Source organism: Manis javanica, chromosome 16 (genome assembly GCF_040802235.1).
Source record: "Manis javanica isolate MJ-LG chromosome 16, MJ_LKY, whole genome shotgun sequence".
In the NCBI taxonomy this organism is placed as follows: Eukaryota; Metazoa; Chordata; class Mammalia; order Pholidota; family Manidae; genus Manis; species Manis javanica.
The window spans coordinates 43,261,943-43,289,360 of NC_133171.1; the positions used below are offsets into that span (position 1 = coordinate 43,261,943).

General features: G+C 44.8%; 1 protein-coding gene across 5 annotated transcripts in view; it reads left to right on the forward strand.

Annotated features, from left to right (window-relative positions):
• LOC108409032 (chloride intracellular channel protein 5) overlaps nucleotides 1–27,418 on the forward strand; it is a 144,291-nt gene that overhangs the window by 73,708 nt on the left and 43,165 nt on the right. For 3 of the 5 annotated variants that reach the window (XM_037016414.2, XM_073224789.1, XM_017679360.3), the window contains exon 5: nucleotides 11,462–11,646. In XM_037016414.2, coding sequence (XP_036872309.2) covers nucleotides 11,462–11,646 — 185 coding nt within the window. Of the gene's footprint in view, nucleotides 1–11,461; nucleotides 11,647–17,295; nucleotides 22,009–27,418 lie in introns of those variants that run through there. The other 2 variants (XM_017679358.3, XM_017679359.3) reach the window with 1 other exon arrangement.

Here is a 27,418-nt window from a genome sequence, read left to right on the forward strand (position 1 = left end):
TTTCTCAGTCGTCGTTGTTATCCCAACAGCAGAGCTCAGCATCTGGCCCAGAGCAGGTGCTCAATAAACATTTGTTAAATGAAGGAACAAACCGTACCTCAAACACTTCCAGACACCTCTACCCTGGTCACTGGTTGACCTGAAGGATGGTCAGTGGGCCCATCCTGCCTCAGCACATCAGGGCTGTTTCCTCCAAGCCGCTTCCTACGCCAGTCTATCCGGCCCTCACCTTTAAGCCAGTCCCACATCCCAGGCCCTTCTATTCTCCTATTATCTTTGAAACTTCCCAGACTCCATTTAAAGTTAATGATCTTCTATGACTGGAACTATCTCTCACCTGAGAACATACAATATCTCTATAACCACTGGTATAATTAATAAAGCCTCATGGTAGAAAAATAAAAAAGGAATAACCTTTAAATCTAGTTAGTAAAAGAGTATAAAAATCTGAAAAGTTCTCCTCATGAAGACCACCACTGTGGTGGAGGTAATGTTTGTTTAAGCGGTGTTTTTCTTGTCACCTTTTTTTTCTATAACTCCATTCAAGGAACATCATATTCAGTGTTGAAGGTAAAACTCCACCAAGATTCAGAAGAGAAAATGGAAGACTAAATTCTAGTGTTCTTTCAGCCCGAAGCCAGAGGTCAGATTATTTTTCTAAGAAACTGTGGTGGAAGCATCACTTAATGATTTGGCTGATAGTAAGAGCTGTTTCTCCGTGCCCGCGCCCAGAGCCCCTTCCATTCCTGAAAATTCCTGGGAAAGGGTTCGGACCACAGGATGCTCAGGCCCTCACATCCAGCTCTGACTCTGATGGTCACATGCCCATCAATGTTTGTGTTAACAGTTACCTGAGTTTTGTGTCCACTGCGGGGACCTCAAAGACACGTTTTACTCAGCACTTTGCTCAGGTGTGGCCCTGGCTTTATGTCTACCTGTGTCACTTGGCAGAGAGGTGCAGGTCTGCGGTGGCCTGTGCTCCTTGCTTGGCTCTGATGACCCTGCAGGAGGGCATGCCAGGCCAAACAAAATCCCTTCATCAGTCCCCAAGAAACCAAGTGTTCTCTTTGCACAAAGCAAGGGGACCATTGCAGGTCCTCCGGCGAGAGAAAGCTAGCTGCATATGCATGTAGAGACACAGACAGTCACCCTTTAGGGCTTCTCACCTTTCCTCAAACCTCACTGAATAGCTCATTCTTCTATAAATAAGTATTTATTCAATGCCAGACACTGCACGAGGTGCTAGAACAATAATGTCATAATGAAATATTGGTAATATCTATGTGTATTGGCAAAGGTTGTGTCTGGCTGCATGTAGTAGAAACCTCATTACAGAGGCTAAAGCAAATATTTTATTTCACTTAGCAAAAATCTATATAGCATTTTACTATGTGCCATCCCTTATTCTAAGTGCTCTTTATGAATGTTTACTCCTTAATGGGAGTTTGCTTTACTCACATAACAAGGAGTCTAAAGATTAGAGAGTTCCAGGCAGTTGTAGTTGCTTGAAGAAGTCATGGATCCTGATCCTTAGAGCACCTGATTCTGCATCTTACTGTGTGGCTTTCATTCCAGACATTACATCTGAGTTCCAATCAGTGCCAGCAGTGTCTCTCTTTTCTTTCCCCTAAGCCTGTCCATAAATTTCCGCTTACATCTCATTGACCAGACCTTGGTCACTTGGCCTCCTCTAGCTGATAATCTGGAAAGATAAGTATTTTTGACTGGGAACATCGCTATTCTGAAAAACTCTGGGTTCCATTCCATCAGTAACAAAGAAGGTAAGAGTGAATTCTTGCATGTAATTCACTTTCAACTTACAGTGATTTTTTTTTTAAGCTAAGGTGAAAGTATCTGATCTCATCATGCCAAAAAAAAGACACACTATTTCAAATTCTCCTTAGAGATTGGCCAAATGTGAATCATCACCCCACCTACATTTTAAGGAACAGAAGTATAAAATTATACATTTAATCTACATTTTAAGGAACAGAGCATAAAATTTCACATTTAATCTTCAACACTCTTCAAACTTTAGAAGATGCAAGACTCATGTAGTAAAAGATGTGCAACCAGAAAGCCCAGTGGATAGCTTCTGTAACCCATGGCAGAGGGAAGGGGGCAAATGAGGGCACCCAGAAGGTGCTCTGAGCAAGAGGGGCTGCCAGTATAATTGTGGCATATCTGGGAAATTCTGCAAAAGTATCAGTCATCCCCAGCCCCTGCTAAACTTACCCTCCATGCTTGCCCCACTGCACAGCTATTGGGAAAAAGGTTCACCCTGGTGGGATTGTGGTTACAGTGACAGAGTCAGAGAGAAAGATACAGCGGAGTACTCCAGAAAAGACTTGAATAATTCATCTGGGGTGACTTCCTCAGGGCAGAGGATAAGACCAGCCCAATTATTTCTCAAACAGATATTTTTCCTGCAGCTCTAATAATTCATTAGCTCTTTTGCATCCTTTGATTCTTATACATCAGCTTCGTCATCCACTGCACATAAGGACCCTCACCATGTGGCAGACTTAGTTCTAAGCCCTCTCCATTACTCATTGCAACTCTTTAGGGTGTGCTGTACAGTGATTCATCTTGCAGATGAGGAAACCGAGGCACAGAGGTTAGGCAGCCTGTTCAAACTACATGGCAGAGCCAGGGTCCCAACCCAGGCAGCTGGCCCTGTAGTAGCCTATCCAATGACCTGTGTATATTATACATTTAACATAATCCATTATTTTAAAAGCATGTTGCGCTGAAGTTTTAAGCAGGAGTAGGTAGGTCATTTAGGAAACTGTCTAATCAGTTTGTCAACCATTGAGCAACCACCATGTGTGTTTCCCTAAATATAGTCAACAATCCCAGCTTCACTTTTGAGTCCTGACTCTGTGATTCATTAGGGACACGGGGCTCTAAACCTGGCCCCCAGTGGGTGCTGATAGATAACCTATTCAACAAATGAAAGAAGGGGCAACTAGAAGAGAAGCTATATGAAAGTCACAGAACCAGTAATGATTTAAATTTAGAGCTGTAGTGGCTGGGTGGCAGTTTTTAAATTTAAAGATGTGGGCATTTGAGGATGAAGCAAGACAAAATATGGGTAAGTCACATTAGCCTGAGTGGAGGGCAGGAGAGCTGAGAAACAAACTCTCTAGGTCTAAACACCAGAACAGATGACCAAGAAAGTCAGAATCTCTGTTGACCAGCTCACGCCACATGTTTGAACATCAGCACTAAGCCTGATCTATGGCCTGATACTTTAAAATAACCTGTTATAAAGTAACCATAAAAAACTCACAGTTTTCAGCCTGATTCAGTCTGCTCCATAAACTACAACCAGCATTAATAGCTTCAGTCAGTCTTTATGTCCTTCTTTCCATTAGCACAATGGGTTTTACAACCATTTATGAGTTCTGGAAAGCCTAATAGAAAACACACATACGTGTTTCGCTCTGGAAGATGCAGAAGAATTTTCTTTGCTTAAGGATAGACCAGAAGGGGTCACCCCAGCCCCATGGCTAAAGTCTGGCCAGGGCTCCTCGCCCGGAGCATACTGGCTGCTCCCGCTAGCTCAGCCCTCCCCGGTGAGCGCTGCAATTGACTTTTTAAACTGGCTCCATTCAGAGTCAGCCTCTGTGTATCTTTCTCTTCATGTTGATAGATTAATATTTGGGGAGTTTATATGGCACAGACTGTGTACACCAAAGGAAACCTAAATTTGAAGACCTAAGTGAGAATCTATCTCCTCAAATGTATACTGTGGTGTTTAGGAGAATTAGAAACTTAACCACGTCTGGAATTGTCTCTATGAGCCGTACCTCCCATCATACTTTAAAAAACGTATTATGAAAGGTATGCTGAAGTTGTCCTAAATTATTTACCATGCTGGTGTTTTTAAACACAGCCAAATAAAGGCAAAGACTTGCCTTTTTAACAGTTAATTGTGTTTTGTGGTGGTTTGTTTTGGGGAATAAGACTTTTGAACATAGGGCAAGTATCAGGTTGATTTGTGAATCTGTATAAAAAAGATGGTTCTTTACAACAATCCCCTGTAGGGTTTGGGGAAGAAACTATAAGGAATATCTGTCTCTTCCTCAAGGAAAAGTCACTGAATCCCTCAGAAATAGATCCAAGACCGCCCCGCCTACTTGGTGATTCTCTCCACCAAAGGGGAAGAGAGCGTCCTATGTCCAGATCCACCATAGCGGCAAGATTTGAATCCTGCCTGGGGAGTGAAGAATCTTTTACTGGCCTTTTCCTGGAAAGAACCGTAGGAGTTTGTCACTTAATTCAACCTCCCACTGAAGGCCAAAGCTTTCCTACAACAAACAAGTAACACGCAAGGGGCAGGAGCTGCGGACCTCTCAGGCACCGTGGGGGCTGCAACACAGAGCAGTGGGGAGCCTGCTAAGTTGCATTTTGCTGTCTCATAAACCGCTATTTGTCTTTCCACCTTTCCGGTTTTCACTAGCGCCTAGAAAGAAAGGTCAAGGAATTGCTTCCCACATGTGAGGCCCTGGGTCTTCCCCAGCCAGAGTCAATTTGACAACCTTCTTCTTTCTGGCTGTGAGACCAAGTGCAGTGTCCTTGGGCTCATGCTAACGGTGGGCGTGACTCCTCCAAACTATCAGACCCAGAGAGTTTGACACGCCCATGTGTCCTGGAGAGAACAAGTCCAAATCCAAAGAGAGGATTCCAGGCAACTTGGGATGCTGAACATGTTGGGAAACGCGAGTGAGCATCATCTTCTGGGCTTGCTCGGAGAAGCTGGGCTTCGGACGCTCAGCTCCTGCCTTGGGTTGATCCCTTGCTCTCTGGCTGTTCACTCGGTCCCTTTTTCCCTCACATCTTCCCATAAACTTAAGCCATAATAATAATAACTTTTTTGTTAAGTCCCACTATGCACCAGGCTCTGTAGAAGATGCTTTAACAGCGGCCTGTGAACAACCAGAACCAGTGGCAGGGTTCAAACCCAGGTCTCTTGGGCATCAGAGTGGAGGCACCACTCTGCTACCTGTCTATTATAGGGACCTGATTCAGGGCTCTCTGACCTCCCCCACCCAGGCTCTCTCTGTCCCTTTGCTTTTGAGACCAGGGACATGCTAACATGGCTAGAGGGCCCAGACACAGCAGAGGGGGCCTCATCAACCCTGAAACAAAGCCCTGTTCCCATCTCCTACAATCCTGGTGCCATTTCTGCTGTGCTTTGGGCTGAGGATCCGGCATGGATACTGCTTCAAAGGACAAGGAACCCTGGGGATCGGCTATCTTGTCCAAAAGAGTCACTATGGGTCTGAGAGTGTAGACCCCAGTTTCCACCTGGTTTTGCCTTTATGTGGTCATTCAGAATCATGTAGCCCAATTATAACAGAGCCACCTTACTCTTTCTTAAGGACTTTTGCAACAAAGAAAAGCTGCATGACTCTAATGTCCAAAATCTGAAAGGTAAATATAGATCTTTACAGGTTTCTTGGGGGAGAGGGAATTACACTGCCCATCAGACAATCCTGAAAGCACCCTTAGAATACCTTTTTCTTTCCTCAAAAATTGTTCTCTTGATGACAGTATTTCTGTGTCTGCCCACCCGGCCTGCGCCTTGTCTTCTCCCGGCCCTCATGACTCTCCTGGGCCTTGCTGTCCCTCTTTTCTGCTGGATCTTTGGCCCAGAGCATCTCACAGAGAGCAGTTTGACCTCTCTGTGTCTAAAGAAAGTCTTCTTCCTCCAAAAAGATAAAGGAGAGGGGATGTTAAATTCTTATTGTTTGATTTTCTTTTTGTTCCCATCACATTATCATTCATGTTCAAATTTATCAAATGTCAGCAAGGTGTGGCCATCTTTGAATTTCCTCTGTAAGAAAGAATATGTGATGGCCGGAAAAATCTCCTCAGTGGCCTCCTCAAACTACAGCTACTTTTATTTTGCATCCTTTGGTTCTATCGACATGACCTCCAAGAAGAAGATCCAGTCCTCCAGGTGTTTCTCAATATCTAGATGTTTCTTTCTTCATGAGCAAAACCCAAGTGGATTTCTCACTCTTCACCCAGGTATTTCACTGTCACATAGACGGTGTGGCAGCAGTGGCCCCAAGGACAGGCAGAGGTGCTGTGTGTTGCTGAGGACTGTAGGGCTGTGTTAGGCTCTCTCCTCGGAGGTAACTCCTGGACCCAGTCACCCCACTGAAAGCACCAAGAATTGTATTAACAGAAGAACAAGCCTTTAATAGAAGAAGACAAATGGGTTTTCAAATTAGCTGGAGGGTAAGACGTGAGGAGTGATATCCTGAAATAACCACACTCTTACCAGGGGAATAAGGGTACGTGGAAAAGGTCCGCAGCATGCCAGGAGGACAGCAGGCTGGGTAGACCCCCAGGGAGCAGTGAGCCAGTCACTGGCACCAAGACAGGGCCCTGCAAGGTGGAAGAAGTTTAAGTTTTGAAATTCAACCGTCCTGTTTTTAAATCCTTATTTTGCTTATAACTTGAATGGTAGCCCTGATAATTTGAATGACTTTTCTCTTTGCCTTTCTGAGAATTTTCCTTTCTTTGCCCTAGGCACCCATTGGCCCCAGGAGAGATGAGGGTATTAAAGAACATCTTATAAGGGGAGAAAAGGAATTTAGTATTTAGCTTCTGATACTCAAAATAGCATTTTCAACAAGACAATCACCTTGCAAGTTAAGGTATTGTCTTAAAATGTTCTAAATTCCTGTATCTCTCAGTTTTAGCATGAGGACTCCTCTCACAGAGAAGAGATGGCCCTTCTGCCTGTACAAGGCAGGAAGGCTTGCTGCTCTGTGCTTGATGGACTATTTGACATAGGAAAATGAAAAGGAAAGCCCACCTCTTGTGTTCCAGGGGATTTGTGGGGGAAGGTGAAGAGAAAGGCAGGTAGGTCAGGAAAGTAGAGACTTGGCTGGGAAGCGCATGTGCTTTACTTGGTAGCCCCTCCAGGGCTTTGGAAGGAAGCAGGCAGCTCACTTCTGACCACCACCCTTGATTCCCATGATTACTCTAGAAGGGAGTCAATATTCCCATGATTACTCTAGAAGGAAGTGGAGGTTCAGCATAACTGAGAAAAGACGTGGGACCTGTGGTAACTCCCCAAAGCCTTTTACCCCAGAGATCCCAGGACACCCACCTTGCCAGAGCCTTCTCTGTGCCCCACCCTATTTATGGAGGGAGAAGAGCAGAGGAGAGGGGAGCTTTCAGAGAAATGAAGTATTTTTATGTAAAAGAGACTGAGAATTCTGTAGAGGAACTATTTAATTATTACATCAGACTAGGTTATAATCCAGAATGGATTAATTAGAATTATTGTTTTCCTCTTACACAGGGGTTGGTAGCTTGTGAGGAAGACCACAGCAGTTAAAAACAAAACTAGGGACGTTTTCATTGTGCACTCCAGGAGTACTTTGTATAGTTTGCTTGGACAAGCATGTGTGCCTTGGCTAAATCTAAGACTCAATTGCTTTATCTGTTAAATGGGGCCGAATAATAATTCCCATCTCAATGGCCTCATTGTGTATTTAAATGACAGATGGCATACACATCCCTGGTTCACTTCAGAAATGCAGTAAATGTACTTGTTCCTGGTACTGGAAGAGAATCGGAGCCCTAACAGGAAGATAGCAGGGCAGAGGGTGCTTGGCCTGGAACCAGCTCCCAATAGCTCCACGCTCCACTGGAGAGTCGAACAGACCACCATCCAGCCTGCAGATGACGGTTAGAGGTGGACCCCTGTTTTTTCTCTCTTTGCAAGTTCACATGCCAGAGAAAAAAACATGCATGAGGAACTGGGGCCCACAGAGCTGCTCCTGTGCTTTCAAAGAGCACCTTTGACATCTGTTCTGCTGCAAGTGAATTTTGAGCCCCAAAGGGTCTGCATGGCTGCTTGCCCATCAGTACCCCTGCTATTCAAAGAAAGCCAGCATCCCAGGGCTGAGCTGTGCCTGCAAGAGCTTGTTGGAGGCTGAGCTGGAGTCTTGGTTCCCTGGTCCCCATTCAGCCTCCATGCCCTGGTAAGAGTATATTATTTTCTTAGCTCGAATTGCCGTTTCCAAGTCATTATTTCTCTACGATGAGAAAACAATATTGGGTCTTATGTAATATCAACCTCAATGAATCTGGAAGTGATCATGGAATGGGTGGATTTTTTTTCCTCCTTAAAAAAGAGAAAAATAAATTTGAGATTGTTTGCATATGGCTGGGAATATTTATGAACTATTCTCCTTGTCTCCTCATCACATATTTTACCCAGTGCATTTGTGTGTGGTGGAGCATAAATCTTTATGGGAAGGGTGAGTGGAGAGGGGAAGAAAGCAGTTGAGGGACCTGGGTATCCATCAAAGGCCTGGGACATTAGTGGTCTTGGGTCTCAGGGTTCTTTGGCCTCAGGCTGGCCTGCTGTGGTCTGAGGGTTATGCAGTCCTGCTACTCAGAGGAAGTGTTTTGGAGGGAGGGTTTCAAATTCGAGCACTGAAGGAATTAACATCTTGTCACTCTGGTTTCTTTCACAGCCCCCTCAATCTTACTAGAGCAGAAAGTTCAACACCAATGGTTTCATGACCTGGGTGCTGTCAGCCAAAAGAGATAATGAAATTATATGGATGCCAAATTGAGCCCGGGTCAGAGGAATGAGTTGGCAGGTAGAAAGGAAAAGAACTGGCAGAACATGTGTTGGTGCTGGCGTTTGTTATTTGATAATATGGTGGCGTGTTAGCACACAGGCATGTTGCATCTATTTCCCTGTGGCCATGCCTCTCAGCACAGCTCATCACCAAGAAGGAGCCCAAGGGGGCCTAAAGGATGGGTCTGTGGCTATACATCAACTTGAGAAGAGCTTCAAAGCTCTGGGCTGTTGATTTCCTTCTCTAGGGACCAGACCCCAGAACTGGAGCTTCCTAGCATCTGTCACTCTCTGCAGCACCTTGGATTTTTGAGGACTGTACTATCCAAGACTATGGGATAAGGAACAGAGAGCAGGGTGACCACCCCATTTGGCAAGGCAATAGCAATGGCTATTATTCACAGATATCCTAAGTTGGGTCAGGCACTGTAGGAGGCACTTTCCCTGTACAGTCTGAGTTGGTCGTCTTGATGGCCTTATGAGGCTTAAGGATCTTTAGTCCTATAGAGGAGATGAGAAAATCTAAGCTCAGTGAAGTTGAGAGACTGGCTCAAGGTTCCACTAAATAAGTGCCAGGATCAGGGATGTTTCCAGGATTTGTGGGGTCTGAAGGTAATACAATAAACATAAATAAGGACTTTTAATAATCAAGTACAGGAGCTTGGAAGGGGTCCATACAATTAAGAGAACTTGAAGCTTAAACCTCAGGAGCATCAGAGTAAATACAATCTGGGCAGTGTCAAAATTAAAGCACAAGGTTAGCCCCCCGGCCATGTGGCCCCTTCCCTTTCTTCGTGGCCTCATCTCTTTTTCTCTCTTCCATGGTTATCACCAACTCGGTCTTCCACATTCCTGATCAAAAAAGCACAAACTCGAGTAGCAAAACTGACACATGGAGACATCCTCAGAACATGCCAGCTGGGTATGTTATATGGCACAGTTATAACCTAAGGCAACGAACGTGCCCAGTGCCAACCTTTATCCTGCCATCAAGCAATCATTAGAGAGATCATTTATTCAGAACTTTTCTCCCAAGGAGTTTCAGTTGCCATTCTAGGCTGCTTTCACCAAATTTCATGACAGTTCCCAGACTGGGTAATTTGGGCACAGATTTATGCAGTGGCCTGCTTTGGTCTCCGAGGGGTATTTTGGAATTAGAAACTTTCTCATTTCCCATCAGAAATCTCTTTCCCTTGGATGAGATCGGTTGGTCAAATTTCAACAGGCATTCTATTTCATTTTTTTCTTTCTCCATTATAATCAAGATTTTTATCATAATCTACATAACTGAAGGGGGTAGAGGGATTTGAGGGAGCAAATGAACCCAATATACATCACAAGGGCTTTGTGAGGGAGGTGTGGGGAGCGTAAGCATTGCTTAGTGCTCACCCTCTGCCACTGCCCTTGGGTAGGCCTGCAGTCCCATCCCAGTCTGGACAATTACTAACGGGAATACAAGCATTTTTCCCAGCCTTGCTCACTCTGTTCTCCCAAACTGGAAACACAAAGCAGATGATGAAGTACAAGTTCAAATGCCACACCAGGGAGAAGGAAGTATTGAGAAACTATGTCCAAACTCAAGTCTGTTTTCAAATATTCCAGTAAGTGTTCAACTGATTTATCTTGGGCTGGTGTCATTTCATTGTCTCAAACAAAAGGCCTTCTATGAAAAGACAAATGTGGTTATGTGGGGAGTGGCTAACAGAAGGCACATTTAGGAAAATCTGAGCAACAGTTTAGGTTTCTAGGCTCTTCCTGCAGGGACATCAGTCCCTTTATATCTGCGGGCTTTGCATTGGGATTGATGCCCATTATCTCAGGGTTGCACTGTAAACCAGAGTCTGGGAAAGACAGCCACTGGGATGGGACTAATGCAGTGGCTAATGACCTGGCCAGCCATCCCCTCCACCTCTGTCCTCGGAGCTCAGGTGGACAGTTTCTATGTTAGTGTTGCATGGCTAGGATGGACTGTGCGATTTGGTGGAAATGACTGGGTGATAAAAGCTTCGAACAGTTGTTCTTTTGGTATTTTGCTCTGCTCTTGTGTCTAAATGGATTACTGGATAGATAATTATTGGGGCAAGACTATGAAAGTCCTCTGCCACATTATCTTCCTTTGGACGTTCATTAGTTCGTTATTTGAACTGTGCCCATGACAGGCTTCCAAGCAGCTGTGATCACTCATTCCGGGGGGAGCCACTGTCTGGTGTGCTGGCCCCTCCATTTTGGACCGTGTGGTTTTTAGAATAACCTAGATTAAACTCAAGTATGCCTCTCTGATACCCACTGGCCCTCTAGAGTGATTACTTTTCTAGGTCATGTCTTCCTAGAAGGCTTGTCTCCATCTCTTCTCAGGCTTGGTTAATTAATATTTCCATAGCTAATGCTTCTACAAAATCTGGCACACACCTCTAGCCTAGGACTTCAATGCAATTGTTATTTACCTATTTAATAGCCCTTTCTCCCTACAAAATTATTATGAGGGTTAATTGTGGTGTGTTGATAAAATATAGATAAAAGGAAAATGAAAAGTTGGCTATTACCATCGCATCTGCTGGAGATAAGCACCATAAAAGCTTTGATGTATATCCACATGGTGGTATTTATGTATTTTTTACAAAAAAGAACCAGGTAGTGTTTATTGCTTGGATCAGATTTGCTTTTTCAGGCCACTCAATAGTCTTCGGCACCTGCTTGATCGCTGTTCCATAGGGTGTGGGGAGCTGGCAGTGTGACGAGGTGGGCAGGATTCAGGTAAGTCACTTCACTCTGAAGACGCTGCGGCTGTATCTGGTGGTGAGAAGGCCGACTAAGGGTCCTTATTTTGCTCTTCCGTGCCAGCCCTTGAGAGAGGCCTGACCAAGGCACTGAGGAAACTGGACAACTACCTGAGCACTCCTCTGCCAGAGGAAATTGACGCCAGCACCCGTGGGGACGATGACAAGGGCTCCTGGCGCAGGTTCCTGGACGGGGACGAGCTGACCCTGGCCGACTGCAATCTGTTGCCCAAACTCCACGTGGTCAAGGTAAGAGAACTCGGCCCCCAGGGGCTCCCCAGATCCAACTCCATCTTAGGTCCAATCGCCTGTGTTTAATGAGTCAAGGACAGCATCACCTGCTGGTTGAGAACCTGGCTCTGCAGTCACCTGAACAGGGACTTGAAGTCAGCCTCCCCTGCGTGCTAGCTGCATACCTTCTCCGAGTTTCAGCTTTCACCTGTGAAATACACAGATATTGCTTACTTCCAGAGTAGTTAGGAGAGTAAATAAGGCATGAAAGTTCCTGTCATGTTGTTAAGGGCTCAACAGATAACAGTTGCTATTGTCCTGTCATACACAGTGATACAGTCCTTCCCGCCAAGGGCTTCTTCCTTGTAGGTTTTCCCTGGCCACGCCCGACTCAGTGTACCCTCCTAGGCACAGTTTCCTGGTGCACAGATCCACCTGCTCCTTCCCTGCAGCCACTCCCCACGGCATGCAGGCATCATCTCCCTCATCTATCCGCTGCGGAGCAGGAGGCTGTGAGGAGCCCATGCTCACTGACTGTCCTCAGTATGTGGTGTAACCCTTTCCTGTAGGAATCTTAGGATCTGAGGGTTGGAGAGAAGGGAATGCCGAGGTCATCCAGAACAATCTGGACAGCTTTCTGTGTGTCTGTGACCGGCCTGGTGCAGCTGCGACTGCGCAGTTATGAGGGCGAAGAGCCCTCTGCCTGATAAGCCAGCCCTGCCATTTTGGACTGCTGTGAATATTAAAACATCTTTCCATATTTGAGCCCAGACAGGCCTCCCTGCTCACCTCTGTTAGATCAGCAGCACAGAGGAGGGCTGCTCTCTTGCATCTCACTTGAAGACAGCAGTTGTGTCGCCGAAGTTGTTTAAACGGACACTTCTCACATCCTTTCCTGACTCTCACTAGCCTAGAGAAAAACACAGTGGGATGGTGTAGCTACACTGCTCTCTCCTTTTACACATGTTTGTATATTACCCTGTCAGTGAGACAACACGCTCTGTGCGGATAGGGCCTTCTCGTAGTGTTACAGTGGGTAACAGTGGGCACGTGTCATAAATATTCATTAGCCATCTGATCACCTAGCTTTTGTCTTTATGATAACCAGTTTCTTTCTGCCCTTCACTAAGAAGAATCAGATTCGATCATCTACCAGCTGGACATCTGCCTATTGGTTTTCAGCTGAAGTTCTGTGCTAGACATGCAAGCTTCCCTCCAATCAGAGAGCACACCAGCTTGAATTGAAATCTCAGCTGTACGTACACTGGTGGCCACCCAGACTAAGTCAGAACTGGAGACTGGGAGGGAATCACGCATGCCAGTGCTGATGGACTGATCAAATGCAGCCTATTGCTAAGAAGACACTTTGGGTTCTGTGCCAAACCATCAGTCACCCGTAGGTCCAGCAAGCTTATGGCTCTTTGAGTTATTAGTTTCTGCATGCCCATCTATACCCCAAACATCCTTTATTGTCTTTTCTGAAAAGTAGGTGACACCATAGGGACAATATGATTCTAGTTCAGTCACATTGTGTCAAAGTGATATCATAGAAAACTCCCTTTCTAGAAGTCAGGAGATCCAAGCTCTACTCCTGTATCTGCCACCAGCTAGCAACATGGCTGGGGCATATCGTTCAGTCTATTTGGAATTCATTTTTCTGATGCTTTAACAGGAGAGATGTGGATTATACTCCTCATCTCTTTTTTCTTTGTTCCTTCACTCCTTTCTCCTTTCTTACACCAACACGTATTGACTACCCACTTGAGAATCCCTTGGAGAATAAGATAAACATGTGGATCCCCAGGCCCCATACTTCATGCTATGATTTCTCCAGTTCCTTCCAGCCCTAAAGGACTGTGTTATGCCCCGGCCCTTGGATGCAGTTCAGGGAGTCGTTCACTCGGGGAAGCCGGGGATCAGAGGGAGGATGGCTTGCAAGGGGACAAAGGCTGGGGCTCGCCTCCTGTCTCCTCGGATTTCTGCTGATCCAGCTTATCAGATCCCAGAGACCTGGCAAACCTCTGAAGTGCAGAAAGAGCACAGGGGGAGCCAAGTCAGCCCTCCAGTTTGGCTTCCAATCCAAAAGTTAATCTGGGCTGGGGGAGCTAACTATTTTCATATGCAAGAGCAAATTCAGAACATGAGCACAGAAGTTCCTGCGAACATGAGAGATTCGTGTGTGCATCCTCTCTCTCTGTCTCTCTCTCTCTCTGTCTGTCTCTCTCTGTCTCCCTCTCTCTCTGTCTCTCTTTTTCTCTTACTTGGCTCTCTTTTGAGTTCATCCTCATTCTCACCGAGAGCCCGGCTTGGACTTGCACAGTCTGGCTCCCTGCTAGTTACTATCCCCCGGGTCAAGCCAACATGTGAGGAAAGAGCCAGCTCTGTGGGAAAAGCTGAGGGTGTGCAGGTTGGGCAGGGGGCGCCTTTCACAGCCACCATCAGGGCTCTAACCCAGCACAGTGATCTGTTCAGTGCCTGAAGCCAATGGGAAGGGAGATACAAACATGAACACAAATATATATGCATAAATTACATTTCTGTGGTTTTAAAGGTCACATTACATCCTGTATAAACTTGAAAACAAATCCCAGTGTGGAGAGATTTGTGGTTGTTATATCAGTTTGTCACCCACCACCCCTGGCTGGGCTTACTTGTCAGCCAATACAGCCTCTTCTCCACGGCTCTGGGCTGACCCAGGTGAGGGGACACTCACCTTGCAGTTAACAGGGACGCCAAGGAGAGCTGGGGGCAGGGGCGGCCAGCACTCACCCCCTCACTCACGGCAGATGCTCTGCCAAAGGACTCTGGGTCCATTGCCTTTGCTTGTGAGACACCTGAGCTGGACAGAACACTGGGGAGCTAGCCAATAACACACCAGGCAGTTATTTTAACCAAGAGAATTTAATATAAATATGTCCTAAGTACTGAAGAACTAGGCAGGCAAAATGTACTATGAGACTCCACCTTCAGGAGGAAGCTACTACCCCTAGTGCTGGAGGGGAGCAAAGGGAAGAGGTTGGAATCATCAAAACTTAGAAACTCGGATAAGGGCCCCCCAGAGCTGAAGCTTAGATCTCTGAGATGGGGTGCTGCTCAGCTGGTACCAGGGGCCAGATTCAGAGGACGGCCCAGGGGGCTGGGACCTAGTCTCTGCAGAGGGGCCACTGTGTGTGCTAGGCTCTCTGAGCCCGTTGAGGACACTGGTTCTGCAAGAGTTGGCAGAATGGTCAACTGGATTCAGCTGCAAAGGAGATTCTGACAGGGACAAGACGCCACTGGGACAAGTCACGTCTCTTCTCCTTCCTGTGGCGTTGCAGGCTCTTTCCAGCATCCCCTCTTGGCAGAGCCTAACAAGCAGTCCCTGGCCAAGCCCCAGTGTGCTTTGCATTTCCCAACCCCAACGTCACAGAGAAGCAAAAAGAAGGGTGTGTTTGTAGCTGAGCAACTGGCACACGGGATTCTTTATCACTTACACCAAGCTCCACGGCAAAGTGGAGAGAACTGGGGATTAGAAAGCAGGGACTGTAACAAATATTAGAGATCACTCAATAGACATTGGTTGGATTAATTAACTTCCTGTGTAACAGTGTGTAAGTCACTTAATCGTTTGTGGCTTCCCTTCGCTCCTTGCTAAGCACCTTCAGTCTTTAAAAGTAAGTGATTTTATTACATTTGACACTAGATGCACGTTGGTATTAGGATACCTGAGGATAGTGAAGATTACATACAACTGTTTGTTGAGTCCCTACTTGTTTAAACTCTCTTTGCCTCACTTTGCTCATCTGTAAAATAGAAATGTAATACCTTTTCTGTTACAGAGTTATTTAGAGATTTAAGTAGCTAAGTGCTTTAAGCAGTTCCTGGAGCACAGCACAGAGTAAATAAATGTTTGTTACTGTTGTTACTCTCATCAGTAGCATACTTACATTATGAGGGGAATAGAAATGAAGACAGTGGGGCTCCCACCCTTATACTACTGACAAGCTAGGGAAGACGGAAAGGATGCTAACACAGTACATGTGATTCAGAATAGAATAGAGCTTAGTGTTATAAGAGAAGTTCAAAACTGATGTAGGAGAATGGAGAGGGGAAAACGCATCCTCCTTAGGAACGTGGTTGTATTTATGAGACTGAGCTTTTCTTGCAATAGTCGTTACTGTCCTTCACTCTGCCCAGCTTTCCAGGGACCCCTGTCCATCCCTGGCACCAAAATTCAGGTGAAAGCCCAGGGTGGCTGATCTGGGGGGTTCTGTGAGTGGGAGGGTCCCAGAGCCAGCAGTCTGGAGACCTGTCTGAAAGAAAAAAAGCAAGGGAAGAAGTCAGAAGTCAGTGCTTTAGGAGAGGGGCTGCTCTTTGCTATCCCCACCCCAGGCCCAGAGGGCTAGAGGCAAAGACTGCTCATGTGCAGGCCCCAGTGCACGGTGACAGTAAAGGGGCCCCTGTCAGGAGTATTCAGAACTTTCAGACGTTGATAGCAGAGCATTAGACCAAGATCAGGGCCCTTCTGAGTGCAAGGCCCATGTGACTGCATGGGTCTCACATCTGTGAAGCCCTCCCTATCTAGGGAGACCTTATTATAAGAAACCACCCCTGTCCCTACCTGTGAAGGAATGCACTGCAAATGGGCAAAAGGTGGGTCTCACTGAATTATAATAATAGGTAATGTTTCTTGAGCACTTAATATGGGCCAGTCACCCATCAAAATGTCTTATGTGTATTAACAAATTTATTACTCCAAGGTAGGTCCTCTTATTTCCTCCATTTAAGAGAGAAATTGAGGCTCAGAGAGGTTAAGAAACTAGCCCCGGGTTACACAGCCATTAAGTGGTGGAGTCAGGATTGCAGATCCAGTCAGTGGGGATCTGGAGCCCATGCTTTTAACCATTGTGCTACTATTTCTCTCAACACAAAATGCCACTTCCCCAGAATGCCCAAGTCCACAGCCCTCAAGTGTGGCCAACCAGGGACAAAATAGAAATCATTATTTGTTCTCTCCCATATTATACCCTGAACCTACATATACATTCCAACATCTAACTTACATTTCATGCTTTTTATTCCCTTCTGTAAATAAGGATGCTTATGTAAAAGAAAATGGATAAGGGGGAAAAAAAAGTATTAATTCTACCAATCAGACCGGTAATATAGTGGCATATACATTTTGGTCATCACAGATATTTCCACAGATGCATTATACTGTGCTTCAAATTTAACAATCCATCTTGAAGAATTTTCCAGAACACTGGAGCACCATTTTTGATAGCTTTCCAATATGCATTTATGGATGACAATATATTTATCCATTCATGTACTGTTGGACATTTGTGATGTGTACCATTTTTTGCTAATCCAAATAGTACCATGATCATATATGTATAGCTAAGTCTTTGTGTATATCTGTGATTATTTCCTAAGGAAAAAAAAAATCCCTAAAGCAGAATCAAAGGCCAAAGGGCAAATTCTATTAGGAAACATAACACAAAACACAACAAAACACAATGAAATAGAGGGCAGCACTGCCACCTTGCATTATGAACATCATTCCTGACCCATAGTGATGCACACAGGGCTCTCCTGCTGTGCGCACATGGGGTTCCACCACGAACACCTTCTCAGTGATTTGTGTCATGCCTTCACACCATCTCTGTCCTACCGTCTCTGCTGTAGATTGTAGCCAAGAAATACCGCAACTATGATTTTCCAGCTGAGATGACAGGCCTGTGGCGGTACCTCAAGAACGCCTATGCCCGGGATGAATTCACCAACACCTGTGCAGCTGACAGTGAGATTGAGTTGGCCTACGCGGACGTCGCCAAGCGCCTCCGCCGATCCTGAGCATGGTCATCTTGCCCCATCACTGCTGGAGAAAGACTCAGCTTCTCTAAAGGACTCTGCCCCCTTCGCAGACTCCTCTTCCACCCCTTTGTTTATCGGACCACATCTTGCTGACATCATCAGAACTCCAGCTGCTGTCTTTTTGGAAGGTCAGCACCAACCCCATCTAATCACGCAGGAATCTGTGAGCAGAAATGATGCATATCGTCAGCCTCTCAGCCTTTGGGCCTGATCTGGGCTCAGTGTATTTGGGGTCAGTTTAAGAGAACCATATATGGGACTGCCACTGGCCCCTTCTTCCAATATCAAAATATCTCCTCAAATGCATTGGAAACATGCAACACTGTGCCCTCCTCCACCCTCCTCTTTGGCAGTAACTCCAAGACCAAGAACAAATGCCATTTCAGTTCCTTTTGGAAAGAGACCCTGCCATTATGGGAGATGAGTGGGTGAGAAGGATGGAGCCGGCTGTGCGTTTGAGCATCTGGCAGACACACCTCAGTCACTCAAGCTTTCTGACTCTCCTGTCACATGGCCTTGAAGGCCAGGTTGAAAGCCATCTGGGACACAGTTTGCTGCAGTGCTGGGAAGCCTGCAATGCTCTCAGGCACCTGGCTGACACTGACCTCCGTTTTATGCGGTCCGGGCCATGCCAGAAAGGACATGGGTGTGCAGTTTCAAACTCGGGTGACTGGGAAGGAAAGGGGAGGGGGCAGTGTTTATCTATGCGTGCCAATGCCAAAAGGCCCCAGGGGATGCCCAGCGTGGGGTTGGCTTGCTTTGGAGTAGTGGTTTCATTGGCTGGGTTTGTGTTTATGCATGGGTGAATTTTGGTCTGTGAGAAGGCAGATGGGACTGGGAGGCGGAAGGATGGGGGAAGATTAGTTCTTGATGAGGCTTGCTGTTACCTGGGAATCTTTCAGACAGGTCTTCTCTCCCATGTAAGTCTTGAACTGGACATGTCACATACCTACCAACCTTATATCCAAAAAAATGAATTGGCCAGAAATGACTTTCCAGCCATTTTACGTTTTCCTAGATGTAGGTCTGCTAGCTTGGCCATCCAGCTGTGGTCACAGGTGGGTGAGGGGTACACTTAGGAGGTGGCATGATCATGGAAGACCTTAGGAAGGAAGTCCATGGGCCTTTCTGAAGGGGTGACCATGTGTTTTGAACTTGAAGAAAAATACATGCCCTTCTGGGTTAATTTTCCGAATATCTGACTCAACTGCGAGATGACACAAAGGGAAATGTTTGTAGTTACTATTTCACTCCTGAAAGGGTTACCTCCTTAACAACTTACCTGGCTTGGGCATGGGGACCTGTGCAGAGGAAACTAAGAAAAATGAACTAAGCATTAGCTCCCTGTCCCAATGAATGCCCTGTGAGGAAACCCACCCACCACAGACCTTCACCTCCAGCAGTCCCCCCTTCTCTGGTGCCTGTGGGTAGAGGGTGGGGCTCCCAAGTGCGGGAAACCCCAGGACTTGGCTCATTGCTCAGGGAGGGTAGCTGGCACAGGCCCCTTTCCATAGGAACAGCCACAAACTCTAACCCCAGCAATCCCTGGACCTACCTGCCTCCAGGGACAGCTGAGGAAAAGACTGACCCATTGATCAGAGCGGAGGGGAGGAAGCAGGTGCTCCGCTGACCCACTGAGGAAGAGGAAAACTCTCAGCAGGACAATTTATAAGGTGGAGGGCTTTGCAAAGGTGGAGGAGTTTGTTTATTTTCACCTCTGGAGGAACCTTTTCAAGGATTCCCTGGAAACTTAGTCCCTGGCCATGTTTAAAAGGGAGGACTGGCGAGGAAACGGTCTGTTTTCCTGTAGGGAAAAGCCCCATATTGGCCTCCTGGGAGTCGAAAGCATGAATGATCCCACAGGCCTTTTAGTTAGTGTGAAATCCTGTTGTCCTCGGGAATTCTTCTCCTGAATTCGGCAGCACAGCGTGCGGGGCGGTGACCTAAGAGGCCGTCCACTTTCTGCAGACCCGCAGTGGCGCTGTTGAAACACAGCCGAGGAGCACAGCCCGTGCGGCGGAGGCCCAGGTGGAGCAGCGCCCCCAGAGGAGCTGTCGGGTACTGAAGACTCTGTTTTCATCCTCAGAATTCAGCAATTGGCCAGACTTGAAAAACAGTCTTTAAAAACAAACAAGCCAAACCAAATCAATATTGTTGTTTCTACATGTCCCTTCTGCAGTTGACTTAGTTTTATATAAATAGTAATATTAAGACACAGGGGAGGGGGGCAGTTATACGATCAATTGCAATCATTTGAAAGAAGGGGAGGAGTTATGGATGGCAGGCACTTGTGGATACTTTATTCAAGAATATCTATTTATTTCAAAAGAAGATTATCATATAAGAAACTGACTATTGGCTCAGAGCTTTAATGTCTTCTGACCAGATTTATCAGAGTATTTTTAAATGACAATAATATTACCTTCTGATTAGGTTTTTCAATGGAGATTTTTTTTCCAGCTCCTTCTGCCTCCCGGTGTTTTGGCCATAACCTTGTCATGTACACAGCAAATCATCTCCCAGCAACAATGTGGTGAGGCCCTTAAGCATCCACAGAACCAACTCAGAAAAGATAGAAGGTTTGCAGTTTGCACTCTAGATTTTAAGAGAGGAGGTGACCCTTGTCATTGGTCTTGAATGAATACTGATCACTCTGAAAGAATTTCAGTGGCACTGAAAGGAGATTATTTGGGTTGAGATCATATTTTATTCTGGATTAACTTCTCTCCTTTGACTTCCATGTCACTATTTTTTTATGGTGTACACAGGGACAGGGAGAGGGAGAAAGAAGACTCAAACTGAGAATGACTTCCTTGAATTTACCCGTCTACTCAGCCCTCCCCACCTCTCTGGTTGGCTCAGAGAGGGATGAGAAAAGATTTTCGTAACTATGAAAGATGAGCTGGATAAGTCAAATGCTGATTGTTCCAGAGCATAGCTGCTTCTGTGGTGTTCCTTCCCCTCCTGACAAAGGAAGTCCAATGCCTGGCAATTCAAAATCGCAGGCACGAGTCTGACTATCTTGATTTACAGGAGGGATGTAGCTGCCTGGCACCAAACTAATGAGGGGAAAAGTGAAAAATACGTACATTCAATTGATTCATTTGGTCACATGATCTCAGAGCTGTTTCAGCTCCCCAGGAAATACCACTGTCCTGAGTGTTCACTTCTGCTGGTGGGGCCAGCAAGGGTCTTGATCTTTTCTTTAGAAAAAGGCTATGCCAAGAGTAAGATTTCCTGGGTGGCACTGTCTAGCATTTGTCAAATGAAACAAAAGAAGCTCTTCGCAACATCTGTGCCAGCCAGAGCCTCTGCAGACAGACAACACCAAGCATCTTAGAGTTGTTTCAAAATGGATCATACGTGGAATAGGCCCCGAAGGTCTAAGTCCTAAGAGGAGCTAAGGCCTGGGCAGTAGAATTAAAAGGGAAGCACAGTCAGGAAGGTGCAGGTCCGTCTAGTAAGAGTTTTCTATTATGAGAAACCAATGAGAGTCTGTATCTAAAATCAAGCTGGTCTGGAGGCAGCAGATATGCAGTAGGTATGTCTGCTCTCACCCCTAGTCTTGCTGGCCAGGAGCCGTTTAAACAGCAGAGCGAATCAAGATGCTGGTGTCTCCCTCTTTGGAAAGATAAAGCATTAACTCATGGTTACAATTAAATTCAATGATTCCCAAGGGATCACTTCATATTTTTTTTAGATGTCATTAAAAAGAATCTTAAGAATTAGGAAAAGTGTGTATGTGAAGCATCCTGGTTCTGATGTTAGAACAGATGTGGTCACATCATTGGCCTTGAGGCCCTTTTCTGCACACAAGGCCTGTTGTTTTCCAGTCAATGCCCTTTAGCACTCCTCATGAATGCATGCTCCCCTCCCTCTGCCAATATTCTTCTCCCACTTTAGTGTCAGGATACTTTCATTTCATTATTAGGTATGATCCAAAGCATGCAGTTTTATTTTACGTTGCTTAAGGAACTAGCTCCAATGCTCCCTTCCTCAACAAAAAATAAACGATTATCTCCATATAGGGTTTGGGTGAATCTGTGTTTCTATAAAAGCAATTTGATTTTTTTTGGCAAAACATAGTTTTAAGGATCCAATTATCTAAGGTATTTTATTTATAGTTAGAGATCTTGCAATATTGATATTACGCATATATTTAAAATACAACCTATCCAGCTGATGTTGGAATTTGTCTTACTTTCCTGCCTACCTGCTTGTCCCATTTTATAAGCTGGGAACTAAGTAAGTTGGCAAAAGATGCCTAGCTTTTATAAAAGAACAAACATTTTATTTTATTTTACAAAGACACTCCAAATAATGGTTACTTGATTTTCTCAAGACCTTTAACTGTGGTGATAAAATAACAGGACTTGCTTTTAAGCCTTAATACAAATTGCCTTTTAATGAAGATACTGCTGAATGTTTTCCTCATGAATCTGAACCAGATAGATATTTGTTTCCCAGTCTTGATTGATATTGACTGATTCAAATAAAGTTGGTTCATTTTCAAATATTACAAAAGCGATCATTAGACTTCTCATTTGAGGTGGGGATTGCCTATACTGTTTTACATGACAAATGTGAAATATCTCTTTTTCTCCAAATAAAGCTTATTCTGTTTTCCCATTATAAAAGAGAATACATTCATTCATTCCTCTTAGAAATCAAAATCAAAGAAAAAGAAAAAGAGAACAAAGAAGAGAAGAAAAAGCAAAAATGCTCATGACTCAGCCGTCCAAATATCGATTTTTATTTTAGCAAGTCGAAATTCTATCACAGTACATGGGCTAGGTTAAAAATATATATATGCTGATGCTCCTTCATGTGTGTCATTTCAGTTTCCCATCTGTACGGTCATACAATGGGGTAGGCCAACAGTGACAGCCCAGATATGACTGAAGGAATACCGTAAAATCCTGGGCTATCTGTACCGCAAGCTCTCACTTGGCCCTTGGCTGCCAAGTCCTGTCAGTGTTCCTGGCACTTTTTGTACCAGCTCTAGCACATCACTGACTCTGGGTTAAGGTAAGAGTCCTCAGGAACTTTTACCTGAAGTCAACAGAGCACCCAGGACGTCCATGAGCATTCATATTGTTAAAGGTGCAAAGGCCTTGAGGCTCCCTATGTCCTCTGGGCTTTGTCAGGACAGCTTCTCATTACCTTGGAAAGGATGAAACAGCAGAGTCAGAACGAGCCCTGAGGAGAGGCAGCCTGGAGCTCAGAGCAGGCGTAGTAGAGGCTGTTGGTGGTCATGTCTCCACCTGGGGACCTCTGCTGTCCTCTGGCAGAGCTCTGACTGGGTCGGGAGGCCACCTCCCCACTCCTGCCTGCACCTCATCCACCACTAACTCCCACCCCACCCTCACGTGCCCCAGGTGAGAGTGCTTCTGACCTCATTTCCTTGGGTGCATCTGAACAGTCTGAGCCCATCCTCCTCAATGTGGTTGGTTTCAGCGTAGGCTCTTCACCACCTTCTCTCCAGTATTGTGAGGGGAGATCTGTTCAGGAACTTCTGAGAAAGATCCCTTTTCCTTAAGAAATTGACTCCTTAAGTCACCGCCTCTGGTGCTGCCTCTGGATGTGGGTTTGAGGGCCTGGCAGAGCCCCTACCCACTGGAGACCATGAGGGGCAAGCTTCAGGGCACAGGCAAGACACTGCAAAACACAGCAAGAAGGGAGCGACGCTGGCTTCTTGATGGGACCATTGAGTTGTTGAACTGACAGACCCTGAAACTGGTTCTGACTCTGCGTTTCCTGTTCTACAGTACATACATCCTAGATTGTTTGGGGGTGGGGGGTTGTTTGTTTGTTTGTTATTAGGAATGGCCAAAAGCATCCTAAGTGGTATATTAGCCACACTTGATGCTGTTGATGTTTTTAGTAGCCAATTAGATCATCAGATTGCTCATCTGGGAGATGTTTCATGTTTCCATTGCTTGAATGCAGAGGGTCTGACCAAGGGCTGGGAACCCATGACCCTTCATCTCTCCACATCTTGGTTTCCTCAGTTGTGCTGCCACGAAACCAATGGGCCATGAGGGACAGTGCCTGTGCCTGGCATTGAGGAGAACTGAGCCCTGTTCCAGGAAACCTTCCAAAAAGTGGACTTGCAAATAAGAGCATTTCATTATATACTGAAGGTGCTGTGAGCTGTGTCTCTTATTTTTATGTCTAAATGTTAAGACCCCCAGAGTACCCAGTAAGTTTTACTTTGTGGTAAAAGGCCTGGAGTATCAGACTGGAAAGGTAGGAAGTTCAGGATTGAAAACAAGGAGATCAGAATTCTAACCCTAGGTCCATCACCAAGTCACTATGTGAACTTGAGCAAGGCCCCTTCCTAGACCTCAGTTTCCCCAAGAGAGGTTCCTGAGGCCTCTTGTCTATGAGATGATAAAATTCCTAATAAAGAGTACTTATTGATAATAGATGTTTATTTCAAGAGGAGTGACATCTCAACCCTTGGAACCTTTGATCTATTGGAAGGTCTCACTGTGATGGATCTTTAATGGAAAGAAGGTGACACTAGATTAGGAATTTATAGGGTCTGTCTTCTCCAAGATAGACTAAATTTCAGGCTATCTTGAAATTAATTCACATCCCTGTCAGTCTCCTATCTTTCTGGTTTCCATTCAATAAAGTCTGCATCTTAATGAAATGAAAATAACCCTGAGGCTCTACAATTGTGTTTCTTAAGCTGCAGTTATTTAGGCAGAAAGTAAAGCAGACTCAAATATTAGAAAAATTTTCAATGAAAAGTATGGAAATCAAAAAATTGTTGAGTGTAACCTCCTTTAACCAGCATATCTCAACACCCAAACCTTCTTATCTCTGAATTTATATAGGACTTGGAGTCTAACCACCCAAGACCCAAAATACAAATATTGTAATAGAGACCAGCATAGAATGAAGTGCTGTGCCTCCCCTGGAGTGTGCTTGGTCACATGCCACAACAGGTATAGGTGATCCAATTTTTGTGCCATGCTTCACCTTGTCTAGCATTCAGCAGATATTAGATGCTTAAAAATACTTCTCAGTGGTTGACTGGAAAGGTCATGAGACAGTATTCTAGACTGCTGGGTTCACTCTAGACCTCCCTCTTCATTTCCCTGGAGTCTCTGACACCCACAGCACCATATTCTGAAAATGGACTGATAACAGAGAGTCGAGGAGAGAAACAGGTGTCTGTGTTAAATATACCTCCAATATACTTCTGAAGAATGGATCTCCTAAAACAGTCTATAGCACTTATCTTTCTGTCTGAAAAGATGGAATGCTGCCTAATGCCTACCGGATCTCATGGTTGTGACTATGTAATGATTTAGCCAGTTTCCTAAATTAGTCAGAAAATTCTGCCTAGATTGGGTGTTATATTTAGAAATGAACTGGAAGCTTTCAGGTGAGGGTGACTCTGGATACTGCAGTCCTGGAATTATCTGAGTAAATATGAATTAAACAAATGCATCTTTTGTTCTGAATGTATGTTCATTAGAGAACATTTAGTACATGCAGAAGAGCAAAAAAGGAAGAAATTAAAAAGCACCTGAAATCCTTCCATCCAGAGATAACCACCTTTAGTTTGTAAATAATTTCCTATGCTTTTTCTAGTGAGATAGAAATACAAATATGAATAATTAAACATTTTTTTAAAATTTTGGTATCATTAATCTACAATTATATGAGGAACATTATGTTTACTAGACTCCCCCCATCACCAAGTCCCCCCCACATACCCTGTTACAGTCACTGTCCATCAGCGTAGTAAGATGCTGTAGAGTCACTACAAAGTTATAATAAGCTAGGTTCATCATTATTTCTATTTTCTCCTTAGAATAGATTTCTGCGGGTGAAATTGCTAAATCAAAGGCATACATATTTTGAGGATCCTGATACACATTGCTGTATTTGCCTCCAGATCTTGAAGCAAAGGAAAATATAAGTGCTTCTTTTCTTACATCATTTCCAATATTAGGTTTCATTGTTTTTCAATTCTTTGCCATTTGATAAGTGAAATATACCTGATAGCTATCTGTTTACATACTTGTTGAGGATCTCTCCCAAGTGCACAATTCCACTTTCTTTACTGTCTTTAAGTTTTCACTCTCTTACAGTGGAGTGTGCCAATCTCCTCCTCTGCAATTTAGCTACTGCACATCCATTAGTCTGCCACATCCTGGAATGAGTAGAGTATAAACTGGTTCTTGTGGCAGTTGTTTTTCCCCTTTGTATTTCTTGATATATTTTTAAGTAGAAGACAAAAAATGTCAAATTCCTTCTTTAAATAAAACATGGCAAAATTAAAAAGAAAAAAATCCTTATTTTAGGTCCCATAAGGATGCTATCCTGGATGGAATCCAATGTATACTCTGCCAGTACATTCTCAGGGGTGTTAGGAATATACTATGGGGAAGGTGTGTATGTGTGTGGGGTGCGGGTCAGGGCGTTCTCACTGACTTATAGCTTTGGAAACATTAGTGTTGGACTTGTGAAGAGCTCTTTTCTACCAGAAATTTCCACCAGAAATTCTCACAATTCATTGAGCTTTTGGCCTTTAGAGCAAGGTCAGGCCCTTCCTTAGGGAAGTTGAGTGTGGATAAGTGAAGAGAGAGAAAAATGGTGAGTTGGCAGGCCCCACACTGGGCTTTGTGGAAGTGTGATAGGAAAGTGAGACAAAATAACCTGAAATCCAGGTCTGTACTTCCAGGGTAAATGTCTCCAGGGTATTGTGACCTTGAAAATAAGACTCAGGAGACAGGCAGATCTTCAGTCTTAAATGTGAGACTAATTAATGGGAAGAGCAGACTTCACATTCACCTGGAACCAAGGGACTTTTGGAAAACGGTGGTCTTCAGTCTTTCCTTTTGCCCCTGTCTACTTCTCATGCATCACACAGCTCCATGAGGACCATCCCTTAGCTCTTATCGCAAGGTCAGTGATTCTCAGAGGGATTCCAAAACACCAAACACGGTGGCACGAATGAACTAGCCTCTGATGCATCAAGATGCCCTATAACTTGAAAACAAAAACTCAAAGAAAGGTGATGAATGTGTAGAGCATGAGTCTCTAACTGAGCCACTACACAATAAAGAGCGCAACAGGGCCAAGTTCGACATCCAAAAGAGACATGGAGCCCAGAAGCTATCATGTGGGTATTTAATTCTAGAAAAGGAAACTATATGAGGGTGTTGAGGGGGGTAATGAAAGGAGCAGTTAAAATGTAAATTGCCCACAAGAGACTATTTTAAAAAGCCTTTTTGGAGTTCCTTGCAAGGAGGTCCAAAGTCAATAATAAAAGACTCTATAAATGCATCAAGGCAGAAAGCCAACTAGATAATCAGTGGGACCACTTGACCCAGAGCTACACTGGGAGATGAAGTGGAGAGGCAGTTATTTCTGTTTTTAACTCTGTAAAAATGCAGAAAGACTACATGGACATCCTCACTTCCTCTTTTGAAAGACATTGTCATAAATATGGGCCCAAATACAAATAAGCCTAACAGACTGAAGGCAACAGCTGGCAACAAGAGACATCCTAAGGGGGAAGCCACTGGATCAAATGCATGGTTAAAAGGTGGGAATGAGCTTCCTTAAGAGGGACTATAAAACATCCTATACAGGCAAGAATACTGTCCCAGTTGTACCACAGAACAGTAATTCTCTGAGATACTGGCCAAAAAGACTAACTAAACGCTGGGCTTCCTCTGGAAACAGGCTTTCCTGGTGCAAAACCAAGGTGCGATCTCTCCTGATTGCACTTGGGACTGCCATATCCCAAGGACTTTTAACAGTGGTGACAGGCACCATGTTGAATGCTTTGTCTTGGGTCCTCATGTGATGCATAGTGTGTATTTGCATTATCTCAAATTCTTACGACATTCCCATAATGTATTTAAGTTTTCATTTATAGAATGGGAATCTGAGGCCCATAGCAGTT